This window comes from Anser anser (genome assembly GCF_964211835.1).
Source record: "Anser anser genome assembly, contig: SUPER_W_unloc_4, whole genome shotgun sequence".
In the NCBI taxonomy this organism is placed as follows: Eukaryota; Metazoa; Chordata; class Aves; order Anseriformes; family Anatidae; genus Anser; species Anser anser.
Window position 1 is genome coordinate 149,968 of NW_028154228.1, and position 16,956 is coordinate 166,923.

At 47.9% G+C, this 16,956-nt stretch overlaps 1 protein-coding gene across 1 annotated transcript in view; it reads right to left on the reverse strand.

Annotated features, from left to right (window-relative positions):
- Nucleotides 1-3,718: 3,718 nt before the first annotated feature.
- The window catches only part of LOC310888931 (G2/mitotic-specific cyclin-B2-like), a gene marked incomplete at both ends in the record, with an annotated part of 147,948 nt that continues 134,710 nt past the window's right edge, over nucleotides 3,719-16,956 (reverse strand). The window contains one exon of the mRNA XM_083852572.1: nucleotides 3,719-3,915. Within this exon, the coding sequence (XP_083708698.1) occupies nucleotides 3,719-3,915 (197 nt within the window). The remainder of the gene's footprint in view (nucleotides 3,916-16,956) is intronic.

The window sequence follows — 16,956 nt, forward strand, 5'->3', positions numbered from 1 at the left end:
GTAGTTCCAGAAACAGAGGTCCATCTCCTGCCTTCCAAGCAGAGGAGCAGCAATATTCCTAAAGACTCCTTTCCTATGATCACTTAGAACATTGGTGGTTCTGGTATGCTTTGTCAGCAAACGTGCAGCTTGCTTTATTCAAATGCAGCAGACTGGTTGCTGTAAGTATACATCGTCTTGAGCAGCAAGGTATCACTGCTATAACAGTTGATTTACTGCAAGAACTTACCATTAATCTACAAAACTAAAAAGCAATAGTTTACTCAATACAGTAAGTGAACCCCATCCCCTGGTCTAATTCTCTTCGCTGAAATAAATAAGGCAAGAATTTGGAAAAGCTCTGCGTCACTAAGTACACTAGTAATTCTGTAACCATAATCTCTTCTTACACATAGAATTTCGGTTATAAATAACCTTAATAAAACTAAGTCTGGATGCTGACAATATGAGAGTGAAGATTCACACACTGTACAGAAAAACCATTGTAAAACAAGGAAGAAAGGGTGTGATTTTAAAACAGAACAGGTAACCAAACCAGTTCTTTTTATGAGTATTTCGGAAACAGACAAAGCTAAATCACACAAATGCTTTCTGAGTGTTAAACAGTGTTCACAGATGAAACTACTACAGATATTTAATCCCCATGCTGACAACAAACATCCAAGACCCAACAAACATAAGTACAAAGAAAGAAAACTTGCATCTTTGCAAACTTTAACGTCAACATTCCTGCTGTCAAAAATATGAGGTATCAAACAGTGGAGTCACTCCACTCTAATGCAGAATGAAGCTAAAATCTGTGTTGACTGATGCACTTAATCAGATGCTGCTGGTAAGCGTGTCTGCCTCTCATTACCACTTACACTGGAAGGATGGAATGATAAATGTCCTGGACTACTGGCATCAGGAGTTAAATCCAGGTCAATAAGGGACAACCAAAAAATATAGCTCCATAAAATGCTGTTCTAGGAGTACATTAATGTGGTTTGAACTCTCCGTACTCTTTCATCTATTAATTTTAGTGGCTGGTCCCTCTTATTTTGCTGATAACATCAATGTGATGGATGAGAAGAACAAGGCAATTATTCTATGAATTTAATGGTGCCACAGCACTTGCCTTTCTAGGCCCAAGATGGTGTTTTGGGTGGTGGCATGGTTTACTGGGTATCTTTCCAACCACCCATTAGTTGCTTCTACCATGGTATGTACTATTTGCCTTGGTTGGTTTGTGGGAGTGGTCTGATATAGTCCATTTGCCAGGCCTTAGCATACCGAAATCCAAGCCACCTCCCCCTATTCCAGGGAGACTTTACCCTCATGGCTCTCTTGATCGCAGCACAGGTCTCACACTCATGGGTAACCTGTGTGATGGCCTCAATGGTCAGGTCCACCCCTCCATCACGAGCTCATCTGTATGTGGCATCCCTCCCCAGATGTCCTGATGTTTCATGGGCCCATCGAGCTACAAACAGCTCACCCTTACGTCCCCAGTCCAGGTCCACCTGAGCCGCTTCAGTTTTCGAAGCTCGATCCACCTCTGCGTTATTCTGATGTTCTTCACTGGTGCGACTCTATGGCATGTGGGCATCTACATGACGTACCTTTACAGCCAGGTTTTCTACCCGGGCAGCAATATCTTGCCACAGGGTAGCAGCCCAGATAGGTTTACCTCTGCGCTGCCAGTTGCTCTGTTTCCATTGCTGTAACCACCCCCACAGATCATTTGCCAACATCCATGAGTCAGTATAGAGATACAGTACTGGCCACTTTTCTTTCAGCAATTTCTAGGGCCAGTTGTATGACTTTCACTTCTGCATACTGACTCGACTCGCCTTCCCCTTCCATGGCCTCCACAACTCATCATGTGGGACTCCACACAGCAGCTTTCCACTTCCGGTGGCTCCCTACCACACGGCAGGATCCGTCAGTGAACAACACATGCTGCTTTCTGTCTTCTGGCAACTCATTATAGGGTGGTGCCTCTTCAGCACGAGTTACCTCTTCTGTCGGTACTCCGAAATCTCTGCCTTCCGGCCAGTCCATGATCTCTTCCAGGATTCCTGGGCGGCTGGATTTCCCCATTCGAGCCTGCTGCATAATTAACGCTACCTACTTATTCCACGTAGCATCAGTCGCATGGTGTGTAGTGGGAATTTTCCCTTTGAACATCCAATGTAACACAGGTAGCCATGGTGCCAAGAGGAGTTATGCTTCTGCACCAACAACTTCTGAAGCAGCTCGAACACCCTCATATGCCGTTAGTATCTCCTTTTCAGTTGAGGTGTAATTGGCTTCTGATCCTCGATAGCCCTGGCTCCAGAACCCCGGAGGTCAACCTCGAGTTTCTCCTGGGGTTTTCTACCAGAAGCTCCAGGTGAGGCCATGCTCCACATGTGCAGTGTAAAGTATGTTTTGCACAGCTGGTCTGGTATGGACAGACCCAAGAGCTACTGCACGGGCTATTTCTTGTTTGATTTGTTCAAAGGCCTGTTGTTGCTTGGGATCCCGCTCGAAATAGTTCCTCATTCGAGTCACTCGATACAGAGGACTCACAAGCTGACTATAGCCTGGAACATGCATTCTCCAGAATCCCACAAGGCCTAGGAAAGCTTGTGTTTCCTTTTTGCTAGTTGGCAGAGACATAGCTGCTATTTTGTTGATCACATCCATTGGAATGTGCCGATGCCCATCTGTGGGAAAGGAATTCGCAGGCGGATTTGCACTGTTTCACACATCCCTGAATCAGAGATAATGAGGAAAACAGCGGTAGAACCAAAAACTTGAGCAAGGTCGAGATAAATTAACTTGGCTACAGTGTTAAAGATGAGCTTTGGGCAGTGGCCAATTGCTGGCTGGCTTGAGGTGCGTGTCTGAGGGTCTCTAACCAATTGTATGACAGATTCGGGCACGTGGACAGCGCTTGGGGCTATGGGGAAAGTATATATAGTGGTGAAAACTGGCAATAAAGGTCTTCTGTTCAATAGCCATCAGGAGTCCGTGTCTCATTCCCTTCAAATGGTGACCCCGACATGATTCGCGGAGGAGCAGCACTGCATGGAGCGTCCGAAGGGAACCCAGCCGAACGAATCAAGCTCGCAGCCAGACTGCAGCTTCAACCCCGGGACATCACCTGAAGGACAGGTGAGTGGCTGGGCATTAATCCTGGGGGCTAACATCTCTGCAGAAGAAGAGGCTATAGTAAAACTATTAACTCAACCCCTGGTAAAAGGAGGAGTGAAATATGACCTGTATAAAGTGAAACTATTGCTAAAGTTCTTACAAAAGAATGGGGCCCCGTCGACAGTTTCAGCAGTGTTTGATTTAAAAACTTGGGAAAATGCTGGGACAACTATATGGGACGCTGCCTCACGGGGAGATACAACAGCTGCTAAGGTGATGACGATCTGGCGCTTAGCAACTGAGATACTGAGATCATGGCAAGCGGAAAAAAGGGTACAGACAGCGGCCGCTCAGGCTACGCAGGCGGGTGAAATAAAAAGCGGTGACTGCGTACCACCAGAGAAAGCAAACCTGATAGACTTGGGAATAGAGGCAGAGACAATATCCCAACCCATGGCGGCCACTCTGCGCTCGATGCCATTGCGGCCATCAGCGCCGCCAGCGCCGCCGCCCGCCCCGCTGTCAGCTCCGGGCAGCCGCCCGCCCGCCCCGCCACCGGCTGCTGCGTTTCTCAGGTTTGAGCGCCCGCCCGCACGCATCAGGAGCTGCCATGTTCCGCCTGCTGCTGCGCCCGGGCGCGCCGCTCCGCGGGCCCCCACTCGCCGCCGCCCGCCTCCGCCGCTGCTGCCCCCCCGCAACCCTCACCCCCGGGCCGGCCTCCCCTCAGCCCGCCGGCCCTTCTGCTGCCGCTGTGGGCCGCCGCCGGCAGCTCGGCCAAGGATGTGGGTGGATCCCCTGAAAAGGCAGCCACAGATCTCAGCAGTGAAAACAAGAAACTCAATAAATCCCAGCAGCTGAAAAAAGTTTTCAAAGAATATGGTGCTGTAGGGGTTTCATTCCATGTTGGAATTTCATTAGTATCTCCAGGAATCTTCTACCTGGCTGTGTCAAGTGGTGGATATGACTGCAGTTCTCTTCAAACTTGGTTTCAGTGAATCATCGCTGCAATCTAAAAGGGCTGCTGGTACAGGCACACATGTATTGGCATATGCTATTCACAAATTGTTTGCTCCAGTATGAATACATATTGTTCCAACAAACAGCCCATGGAATTCACCAGTGTTTGTCATCAAGAAGAAGAGCAGGAAATGGAGATTACTGCATGATTTGCAATGAATCAATGCAGTGATCGAGGACATTGCAGCCAGAAAACAAACAAACAAAAAAAAAAGAGAAAAAAAAGAAAGAAAAGGAACAAAAAAAGAAAAAAAAAAGAAAAAAAAAGGAGAAAAAAGAAAAAAAAGAAATAAAAGGAAAAAAAAGAAAAAAGAGAAAAAAGAAAAAAGGGAAAAAAGGAAAAAAAAGAAAAAAGCAAACAGTACCTTTGAATATTGTATCGGACTCGCAATATGCTGTAGGTGTCGCTCATCACATTGAGAGGGCACATTTGAGACATATGCCAAAGGAAAACTTGTTTCTAAAATTTAAAGAGCTGTTATTTTTGGTAGAGCAGTGAGTGCACCCGTATCGTATTATTCACATGCGGAGCCACACCATGTTACCCCGTATTTTTGCAGAGGGTAACACATGCGCTGACCAGCTAACTAATATGATCCTGACTGCCCTGGTGCCTAAGGTGCTGGAGCAAGCACAGTTATCCCATGCCTTTTTCCATCAATCCGCCAAAGTCTTGGCGAAACAATTCACTATATCGATCACTGACGCCAAATTGATTGTCCAAACATGTCCTGACTGTCAACAACATGTTTCGACCCCGTCTTTAATGGTAAACCCTAGAGGTCTACGGTCCTTACAGTTATGGCAGACCGACGTAACGCATATTCCAGAATTTGGTCGCTTGAAATATGTTCACCTATCAGTAGATACTCTCTCTCATGCTATTTGGGAGACAGTTGCGGTGGGTGAAACTAGTCACCATGTCCAGGCTCACTTCCGTGTCGCTTTCACAGCACTAGGCATCCCAAAGGAAATAAAAACCGACGGTGGCCCCGCCTATGGTAGTCACTCCCTTCAAACCTTTTTTCAAACTTGGGGTATCTGACACATCACAAGCATTCCTCATTCCCCCACGGGTCAAGCCATTGTAGAGCGCACACATCGCACCTTGAAAACACTGCTAAATAAACAAAAAGGGGGAGACACCCAGGAAACACCACAGAGCAGGTTGGGAAAGGCACTTTACGTAATGACTCACCTATCATTACCATTTCCTCATGAAGAGGTACTGCCCATAGTAAAACATTACAAAAATATGAATTCTGCGCTGTCACAGGTGCCACAATCAGAGCAGGCCTTAGTAATGGTAAAAAATTTAAATACAGGTCTTTGGGAGGGACCCCAGCCTCTAATAACTTGGGGTCGAGGGTATGCTTGTGTCTCCACAGGTCACGGACCAAGATGGGTACCAGCAAGGGGCATAAGGCCATGGTTGGCCTCCTCCTCACAATCGCCGCTGTCATCGGTTATTGCCAGCCCTGGGTCTCCATCCAACCACGCCGCAACATCTGGGTCACCCTTGCCAACATGACAGGACAAGAAGCGATGTGCCTGTCCCTGGCTAGTGCTAACGACCCGTTTATGACATGTCTGGTAGGGAACCCGGCAGATAACAAAGATTGGACTGTCTACTTGCTGCAAGCGCCCCTAGAGCCACAGGAATTAGATATCCTGGGAAGTGTAACAGCAACAGCATGTTTAAGGTTCAATTACATGGGCAAAAACCAAACCATGAGACAAATTGTCAACGCCACACTTGCTCCTTATCGCAATGCATCTCTTTGGTGTAATTATACAAAACAAAAATAGCATCATTCCTTGCACCAGGAGCCGCTCTGCTCGGCTGCGGGATCAATTGTGGAGCGGATGCCCCCTAGGTGCACCCCAAGCATTTTCCTCGGAGGGGTCTCCACTCTCAGCCGCTCACCACAGGAGTAGACAAGGACCTCCTGAAGCCGCAGACAAATTATTTTAAGTGATATTTTCTTGTGGTATGAATGAGAAGTGCAAGAGGCCTCTTTGCATGATTGTGTGATTGTGCTATGCGAGTGAGACGCAGCATCGCTGCGAAGCAACATCCCTAGTGCTTAGTGGCTTGTTGACTAATGTAAATTCTAGTAGGCATGCTACTTTACAATCGTAATTCTGCTTGTGATTTTCACTCTGTTGCTTATTGTACCTTGCTTATTGCAATGTCTGTGGTGCTTGATAGAAAAATCTATAGAAAGCGTTTGGTTGATTGAAAATTAAAAAGGGGGAATTGTGGGAGAAGAATTCACAGGGAGCTTTGTGCTGTTTTGTGGGAAAGGAATTCGCAGGTGGCTTTGCGCCACATGTCCCTGAATTAGAGATAATGAGGAAATAAGCAGTAGAAACAAAAACTTGAGCAAGGTCGAGATAAGTTAACTTGGCTACAGTGTTAAAGATGAGCTTTGGGCAGTGGCCAATTGCTGGCTGGCTTGAGGCGCATGTCTGAGGGTCTCTAACCAATTGTAAGACAGATTCGGGTGCGTGGACAGCGCATGGGGCTACGGGGAAAGTACATGTAGTGGTGAAAAATGGCAATAAAGGTCTTCTGTTCAATAGCCATCAGGAGTCCATGTCTCATTCCCTTCACCCATCCTGCCATTTTACCCCCAAGAACTGGATTTCCTGTGCGGGTCCCTTGACCTTACTCTGTTTAATGGCAAAACCAGCTTTCAGGAGAATTTGGACTATTTTCTTGCTTTCTCAAAAACTTCCTGATCTGTGTCACCCCACACGATGATGGCATCAATGTAGTGCAGGTGTTCAGGAGCTTCCCCCTGTTCCAGTGCAGACTGAATCAGTCCATGGCAAATGGTAGGGCTGTGTTTTCACCCCTGGGGCAGACGATTCCAGGTATATTGGACACCCCTCCAAATAAAAGCAAACTGTGGCCTACACTCTGCTGCTAAAGGGATGGAGAAAAATGCATTAGCAACATCAGATGTGGAGTACCATTTGGCTGAAACCATCGAATCATAGAATCATAGAATATCCCGAGTTGGAAGGGACCCATAAGGATCATCAAGTACAACTCCTGGAACCACACAGTTCTACCCAAAAGTTTAGACCATGTGACTAAGTGCACAGTCCAAAAGCTTCTTAAATTCATACAGGCTCAGTGCAGTGACTACTTAACTGGGGAGCCTGTTCCAGTGTGCGACCACCCTCTCGGGGAAGAACCTCTTCCTGATGTCCAGCCTAAACTTCCCCTGCCTCAGCTTAACACCATTCCCGCGGGTCCTATTACTGGTGATTACAGAGAATAAATCACCTGCCTCTCCACTCCCCCTCATGAGGAAGCTGTAGACTGCGATGAGGTCCCCCCTCAGCCTCCTCTTCTCTAGGCTGAACAGGCCCAGTGACCTCAGCCGCTCCTCATATGTCTTCCCTTCTAGGCCCTTCACCATCTTCGTCGCCCTCCTCTGGACACTCTCCAATAGTTTCATGTCCTTTTTGTACTGTGGTGCCCAGAACTGCACACAGTATTCAAGGTGAGGCCGCACCAGCACAGAGTGGGACAATCACTTCCCTCGACCAACTAGCAATGCCGTGCCCGATGCACCCCAGGATACGGTTGGCCCTCCTGGCTGCCAGGGCACACTGCTGGCTCATATTCAGCTTGCTGTCAACCAAAACACCCAGATCCCTCTCTGCGAGGCTGCTCTCCAGCGTCTCGTCGCCCAGTCTGTACGTATAGCCAGGGTTGCCCTGTCCCAGGTGCAGGACCCAGCACTTGCCTTTGTTAAACTTCATGTGGTTGGTGTTTGCCCAGCTCTCCAATCTGTCCAGATCTCTCTGCAAGGCCTTTCCACCCTCAGCCGAGTCCACAACTCCTCCAAGTTTGGTGTCCTCGGCAAATTTGCTCAAAACACCTTCTAGTCCTACATCCAAATCATTTATATAAACATTGAAGAGGACTGGCCCTAAAATGGAGCCTTGAGGGACCCCACTAGTGACTGTCCGCCAGCCTGATGTGGCCCTATTTACCACAACCCTTCGAGCCCTGCCCGTCAGCGAATTGCTCACCCATCGTATGATGTTTTTGTTTAGTTGTATGCTGAACATTTTGTCCAGTAGGATCCTATGGGAAACCGTGTCAAAAGCTTTGCTGAAGTCCAAAAAGATCACATCAGCTGGTTTCCCTTGATCGATTACATGGGTGATCTTATCATAAAAGGAAATCAAATTTGTTAGGCAGGACTTACCCCTCATGAACCCATGTTGGCTGGGACCAATGACTGCATTGTCCCCCAGGTGCACTTCAGTAACTTCAGGGATCATCCTCTCAATAATTTTAGCAGGCACTAATGTGAGACTAACAGGCCTGTAATTGCTAGGGTCTTCTTTCTTGCCCTTCTTGAAAATTGGCACAACATTTGCCAGCTTCCAGTCTACTGGGACCTCTCCAGTTTCCCAAGATCATTGATAAATAATTGAGAGAGGTCCCGCGATGACGTCAGCCAGCTCTTTAAGCACCCTGGGATGGATCCCATCCGGACCCATGGACTTGTATGGATCCAGGTGGAGCAGCAAATCCCGCACACGTTCAGGGTCACTTGGGAGTTTGTCATTCCCACTGTCACGGTCCTCCAGCTCAGGGTACCCTGGATCCCGAAGCCCATCATCAGTGTTGAAGACAGAGGCGAAGAAGGCATTAAACGTCTCTGCTTTGCCTATGTCATTGTCTGTGAGGTGACCATCCCCATCAAGTAGCAGACCTATGTTTTCTCTGGTCCTCCTTTTTCTGTTCATGTATTTAAAAAAGCACTTTTTATTGTCTCCCACAGACATGGCCAGCTTCAACTCTAGTTGGGCTTTGGCCGCACGAATGTTCTCCCTACAAACACAGACAGCATCCCTGTAGTCCTTCCACTTTTCCTGAACCTCCTTCCAGTAGCCGTACACTTTCTTTTTTCGCCTAAGCTCCAGAAGAAGATCCCTGGTCAGCCAAGCTGGCCTTCTGCCCCACCTGTTTGACTTCTGATATTTTGGAATGGCCTGATCCTGTGCTTTTAGGAGGCAGTGCTTAAAGAGTGACCAGCTCTGATGGACGCCGATGCCTTCAAAAGCAGTTTCCCAGGGGATTTTACTAACTAGTTCCCTGAGCAGCCTGAAGTCTGCTTTCCCCATATCCACAGCTGAAGTTTTGGTGGCAGTTTTCCTTCTGTCACCAAACATTTTAAACTCAACCGCTTCATGGTCACTATGACCGAGACAGCTGCCAATTGCCACGTCCCCCACAACACCCTCTCTGTTCTCCAGCAGCAGATCTAGGAGGGCACCTTTCCTAGCTGGCTCCCTTAGCACCTACACCAAGAAGTTATCATCGAGGTGCTTTATGAACCTCCTGGACTTGCTCGTGTCAGCCGTGTGGTGATCCCAGTTGACGTCTGGCAAGTTGAAGTCCCCCATAAGGACAAGGGGAGTTGATCTCGAGGCATCTCTTAGTTCCGCAAAGAATAATTCATCGGCATTGTCGTCCTGGCCAGGTGGTCTGTAATAGACTCCCACAACGACATCCCCTTTATTTGTTTGTCCCTTAATCCTTACCCAGAGGCTCTCAACTTTGCCATCCCCAACTTGAAGTTCCACACAGTCCAGCCCATGCTTCACAGACATCGCCACCCCCCCACCTCGCCTACCCTGCCTGTCCCTCCTGAAGAGCCTGTAACCATCTATTGCAACACACCAGCCACAGGACTCATCCCACCAGGTTTCGCTTATGCCGATGATGTCGTAGCTGTGGGACTGGGCCAAGACTTCTAGCTCATCCATTTTATTCCTCATACTGCGTGAGTTTGTGTAGAAGCACTTCAAATGTGCCTCCGTACATGCAGCACCTTGTGGAGCAGACCGAAGGACCTCACTAGCACACAGTACCTCTGTGCACTAGCACACAGTACCACAATCCCTTAGCTCATCACCAGCATGCCTGGTTTTATCCCCTTCCCCCTTCGACTCTAGTTTAAAGCCCTATCTATCAGCCCTGCCAACTCCTGAGCCAAAATCCTTATCCCTCTCTGAGAGAGGTTCATCCCATCTGGTGCCAGCAGGCCCGGTGTCATGTAGACCTTCCCGTGATCGAAAAACCCAAAGTTCTGCCGGTTGCACCAGTCCCGAAGCCACGTGTTAATGTGATGAGTCTGCTTGTCAGCATCAATCCCCCCTATCGGAAGGACAGAGGCAAACACCACCTGTGCCCCTGATCCTTTAAGTAGTTGCCCTAAAGCCCTAAAGTCCCTTTTGATCGCTCTCGGACTTCTCCTTGCTACTTTGTCATTACCAGCCTGAAAAAACAGTAGCGGGTAGTAGTCGGTAGGCCATACCAGGCACGTGACTTTCTTAGCGAAGTCTCTCACCCGAGCCCCAGGGAGGCAACAGACTTCCCTGTGGGTTGGGTCCGGATGGCATACTGGGCCCTCTGTCCCTTTCAGAAGGGAGTCCCCCATGACAATAACCCTTCTTTCTTTCTTGACAGAAGATGTAGTGATGCGGGGGGTAGGTTGCCTTGCCTTAGGCACCCCCTCTAACTGGGATGGGCTTTCATCTACATCGTTGTTCTGACTGTCGTGTTCTACACCCTCATACCTGTTATATAAGGGTAGATGGGAAGGTGAGGTGGGCAGGGACAGGGCTCGCCTACCACCCTGCACAGGAACCTGCCTCCATTCCCCCCCTTGGCCTAGGTCCCCTCCTACTGCCTGGCGGGATGAGGGAACTTTTGTCTTCTGCGTAGCAGGAGACACCTGTGCTGTGGCAGGCTCGTGAGTCTGTCTCAGAGAGGGTAGAGTACACCTCCACCAGTCAATTTCCCTCTCTGACTCCCTGATGCTCCTGAGCCTGCTCACCTCCTCCCAAAGCTCCGCTACCTGGCTGAGCAGCTCTTCAACCTGGGCACACCTCCCACAAGCATACCCACCGCTGCTGCTGTCAGATACCGACAGAAGACTCGGGCACACCCTGCAGCCCAAGACCTGGACAGTGGTGTGTCTCCCCGAGCCCTCTGCCTGGGTAGCCACATCGGTGACTGTGGCTGGAGAGGCCGCAAGAGGTGCGGAGGCCATGGTTTTCTGCCTGGTTGATACCACGGCCAGGTTCCTCGCAGGCAGGTTACAAGTACCGATGGGAAAGACGGCTGCAAAAGAGCGGCGAGGGGCCCTCCCTGCTCGCCCTGCCTTCGCAAACTGCCACGCCATGCCCTTCTGACGCGCCACGCCCTGTTTGCCTGTCCTGGTCACCGTGCTCCTGGTCGCTTGTGCTACCTAGAGGCTGCTTTTGAATGGCTGGGGAGGGGGCGCTGCTGGCTCCGCCTACGCCTTGTCAGCCTCCCTCGCGAGGGCTGCCGGGTCCTGGTGGCTCCCTCGGCTGCTTCGAGTGGCCTCGATGCTGAGAAAAAGCCCTGCCTTTCTCAATCCCCCTCTCCGCTGCAGAACGCATCTGCCCCGGAGCCGATCGCCTCGGCAACCACTTCATGTGGTTTGAACTTTCCGTGCTCTTTCATCTGTTAATTTTAGTGGCTGGTCCCTCTTATTTTGCTGATAACATCAGTGTGATGGATGAGAAGAAGGTGACTTTTCTATTAATTTAATCTAGCACTTGTTAAAATGGCATCTTAAAACAGTTTAACTTGCAGCAAAATTCTTCTATTTTTGTTCTATGAAAAACAAGTATTTCTAAAAAAGAATGCATCTTACTGTAAAACAAATATACAGATTAAGGATTCCCAATTGTTGTGGTTTAACCCAGCTGGCAGCCAAGCACCACACAGCTGTTCACTCACCCTCCCCCTTCCCTCTCTGGGATGGGGGAGAGAATCAGGAAAATGAAGGCTGTGGGTTGAGAGACAGCTTATTAGGACAGAAAAGAAAGGAAAATAATAATAATGATGATGATAATAATAACACTAATAATAATGTGTACAAAACTAGTGATGCACAGTGCAATTGCTCACCACCCACTGACCGATGCCCAGCCTATCCCCAAGCAGCTGGTCCCCCCCACCCCGGCCAGCCACCCCATAGTAATTGTTCAGCATGACGTCAGATGGTATGGAATACCCCTTTGGTCAGTTTGGGTTCATTAATTCCTGGGAATTAATAAACTTATGTACTCAGAGGCAGTCTGGGTGCTGCACCACAAGGACTGGAGAGAGTCATTCCTCTAGGCGGCTTATGCATCCGCACACGTATTTAAATTCATAATACTCGCTAAACTCCAAAATGGTGAACATTAGCAGTTCTTTTTTTTAAAACAGAATTACTGAACATAATCACAGTTGATTCAGGGATTATAAACAAACTGGCACACTTCCCTGTGCTCACTTGTGAATCACACTGTGCTCACCTGTGAATCACACTTCCCTGTGATTTTATTTCAGAAATGTTGTGTAACTCCTCTTTTATCAGAGGCTGAGTCTGCATGGTACAGATTTCTCTCAGAAGTCCTAAATGAAGAAACATTTTGTTCTGTTCCTCAGCAGAACCGTAAGCTGAGCTACAGCAAAGGAGAGAGGTATATTAGCATAATGCTCTCCTCTGGTCTATAACACGTGCTCCTTTCCACCCTGGTCCACCCTCCAGCCAAGATAAATGGGTTTGACCAGGGATAAACAGCTGCAAAGCAGAAGGGGAGGGTTTGGGATTCCCCTTGAGGGAAAACAGGTGGCCTCTTTTCTGACTTGCAATCTTGCTCAGCTCTGCAAACAACTCAAGATTTCCTTGCCCCTCTCTGGAGAGAACTGACTGCTGCTCCATACATCCAAGACGCACATGCTGTTTTATTTCAGACTTGCAATAACTGTGTAAAGACTCCGTCCATACAAACACCCTTCACAAAATGTTCTCTGTACTGTCACCATCACCACAAAAGCAGTATGCCATATGCTATTTTGTTTATTTATGTTCCTCCATGCATATGAATCAGAAATTCTGGATGGATTTGAAAGCCTCTTCTAGGTCTCCAAGAGCTGACCCATGTGCCACAGGAACTCCTCTCTGGCTCTTCATCATTTTTCTTCAGCAAATATGGCAAAACAGCCACTTGCATCTCTCTGTGCAAAAGTCTGGTACAGAACCAGCTGGGACCATCTGCTCCTGCCTCCTCTTGCAGTTGGATAGGAAGTGAGAGGCAAACACACGGGCAGCGCAGAGCAGCTGTGAGATGCCACCACTCCTGTGTTTACTCAGATTGGTGGGTGGTCCCAAAACAGGATGCAGCCTCCCAGGGTGTTGTGACCCTGCTCCAGTTCATATTTTCAGCCTCACAAAGAAAATTCCATGTTAACAAGAACTGAATCTTTGTGGATTGCTATGCAACTGCCTGTGAAAAGTGTGGCTGTTGAACTAAAGCTATTCCACGTCACCCACCTGTGTCCTCCTGCTTGACCTGATCTCTTTGCATTCTTTTGCTCCTTCTGCCCTAACTTCCCCTCCTCCCTTTCCAAAATACCAAAAAAACTCCCCTCGAAGTACTCTGAAAGATTCCAGTTCATCCGCAGCTCCCATGCATGAGCTGAAGCATCCTGAACTCCTTGTCTTGTTTTTACGGCTGTCTCTCTCTCAGATGTTGGCACATTCCACTCCACTGCCTCTGTTCTGCTTTGACTTGTGCTGGGTCACGGACAGCTCAGAAAGTGCTGCTCAGCTAATCCCCCAGGGAAGCTCCAGATATTTGTAACATTCAAAATCAGCAAGCAGACAGTTGTGCCTGTCAGATCTTCTTTGACTTTCTAAATTAATTAGTCATATTCTCCCAGCTAAAAAGTTAAATTATTGGGAGATTTTTCAGCTGAGGGCAGCATCAACTTTGCTTTACAAGTGGCAGGTTTTGTCAATTTTATTTGTGACATGAGTGTTACAAAATACAGGACTTTGGGATACGATTTCAGGTCAAAAGCTTGAACTGAAATCTGCCAGGTCTTAGGTGAACTGTGGAATAAATCACTTCAAATTACATACTGGGATGAGCCTACTTCTTGATACAAGGGCTGTAATAGACAGGCTCTAGAAATATTTAGGGACCAAAACAGGTCCTCTAACTTGTGTCAAAACTGCTTAGGTCAACAACAGGTATGAGTTCTACATCTTCCCAAGCCCATGGTATGCATCCCCCTCCAGACATCTTACTGGGTACCATGAATGAACACTAGCTGTATAGAGAGATTCACTATAGAAAACAGCTCTTGAATAGTTGCTCTCTTGTAGTTAACTAAGGAGTTTCACGTTCTCTGTATATATCTTGCTGTCATAAGGAGGGCTCACAAGAAGTCTAGATAGACTCTGTAAAGAAAAAGAAACTTGCACAGTATTCAGTATTAATTGACTATAGCTGCCAAATCACCTTGTATGTTTAAAATAGTGAGCAAATTTACATTTCATTTTTCATTATCCCACTGACTTCAGGATGTCAGTGGCAGTTCTCTCCATCTCAGCTATTATTACCAGAAATACTAATTTTGCATTTTTTTTTGCACTTCGGCAATATTAGTAGTATGCTGGGCTTCCATTTTATAGATACCTTTCTCATTGTTTTCTACACATATAGATTATTTTCAATTGCACCTTAAAAGGCATTGCATTTCACCTACCTTTATAACTCTAGTATTTGCTTCATTCACTCCCAGACAGAAGAGAACAAATATTGATGGTATTTGTGCGACAACAGGTTGGGATGAATGTGGCAAGAGGTTTAACTCAGCAGTGACATCTAGTATAGCTCATATTTGATGCTATTTAATTTGTCAACTACAAAGTTGACCCCCTTAAGTTAAAGACTCTCTAAAGTTTTCTATAGCAGTTTCTTGACCACTGATGATCCATGAAGCATCTACAAGACTGTCCAAAAAAAATTAATATTTCTACACATATGAGCAAGCCAACAAAATAAGAGCCATATAAATGATCCCTCAAAGCTTATCTGATGTTTTGGTTGGGCATAAATGAAAACTGTACAAAATAGATATTTTTTTCTCATCCAAACCAATTGATCCTACAACTAAAAACAGGTTCTAAAGCACTATTCTGTATCAGCAGTTTGTAATGACTGACACTCTTGAATTGCTATGATTTAGCATAGAGAGCAGCTGTCAAAACACTATTTCACAGAATCACAGAATCATAGAATCGTCTAGGTTGGAAGAGACCTCCAAGAACACCTAGTCCAACCTCTGACCTAACACTAACAAGACCTCCACTAAACCATATCACTAAGGGCTACATCTAAACGTCTTTTAAAGACCTCCAGGGATGGTGACTCAACCACCTCCCTGGGCAGCCCATTCCAACGCCTAACAACCCTTTCAGTAAAGAAGATCTTCCTAACATCCAACCTAAACCTCCCCTGGCGCAACTTTAGCCCATTCCCCCTCGTCCTATCACCAGGCACGTGGGAGAACAGACCAATCCCCACCTTGCTACAGCCTCCTTTAAGGTACCTATAGAGAGCGATGAGGTCTCCCCTGAGCCTCCTCTTCTCCAGGCTGAACGACCCCATCTCCCTCAGCCGCTCCTCGTAAGACTTGTTCTCTAGACCCCCTCACCAGCCTCATTGCCCTTCTCTGGACTCTCTCGAGCACCTCCATGTCCTTCTTGTAGCGAGGGGCCCAAAACTGAACACAGTACTCGAGGTGCGGCCTCACCAGAGCCGAGTACAGGGGGACAATCACTTCCTTAGACCTGCTGGCCACACTGCTTCTTATACAAGCCAGGATGCTGTTGGCCTTCTTGGCCACCTGAGCACACTGCTGGCTCATATTCAGCCGACTATCAACCAGTACTCCCAGGTCCTTCTCTGCCAGGCAGCTTTCCAGCCACTCATCTCCCAGCCTGTAGCGCTGCTTGGGGTTGTTGCGCCCCAGGTGCAGGACCCGGCACTTGGCCTTGTTGAACTTCATGGAGTTGGCCTCAGCCCATCGGTCCAGCCTATCCAGATCCTCCTGCAGAGCCTTCCTACCCTCGAGCAGATCGACACATGCACCTAACTTGGTGTCGTCTGTAAACTTACTGGGGGTGCACTCAGTCCCCTCATCCAGATCATCAATAAAGAAGAGGACTGGCCCCAGTACTGAGCCCTGGGGGACTCCACTAGTGACCGGCCTCCAGCTAGATTTGACTCCATTCACCACAACTCTTTGGGCCCGGCTATCAAACCAGTTTTTAACCCAACGAAGCATACGCCAGTCCAAGCCACGAGCAGCCAGTTTTTTTTAAGGAGAATGTTGTGGGAAACGGTGTCAAAAGCCTTACTGAAGTCAAGGTAGATCACATCCACAGCCTTCCCCTCATCCACCAAGCGCGTCACTTGGTCATAGAAGGAGATCAGGTTCGTCAAGCAGGACTTGAATTTCATAAACCCATGCTGACTGGGCCTGATCGCCTGCTTGCCCTGCAAGTGCCGCGTGATGACACTCAAGATAATCTGCTCCACGAGCTTCCCTGGCACTGACGTCAAACCAACAGTCCTATAGTTCCCCGGGTCTACCCTCTGGCCCTTCTTGTAGATGGGCATCACATTTGCTAGCCGCCAGTCGACTGGGAACTCCCCTGATAGCCAGGACTGCTGATAAATGATGGAAAGCAGCTTGGCCAGCTCTGAGGACTCTGAAGACTGAGGAAAAGAAGGCATTAAGCACCTCAGCCTTTTCCTCATCTCTTGTCACTAAGTTTCCCCCCGCATCCAGTAAAGGATGGAGATTCTCCTTAGTCCTCCTTTTCGTGTTTATGTATTTATGAAAACATTTTTTGTTACTGTTGTGGTTTAACCCGGCTGGCAGCTGAACACCACACAGCCATTCAC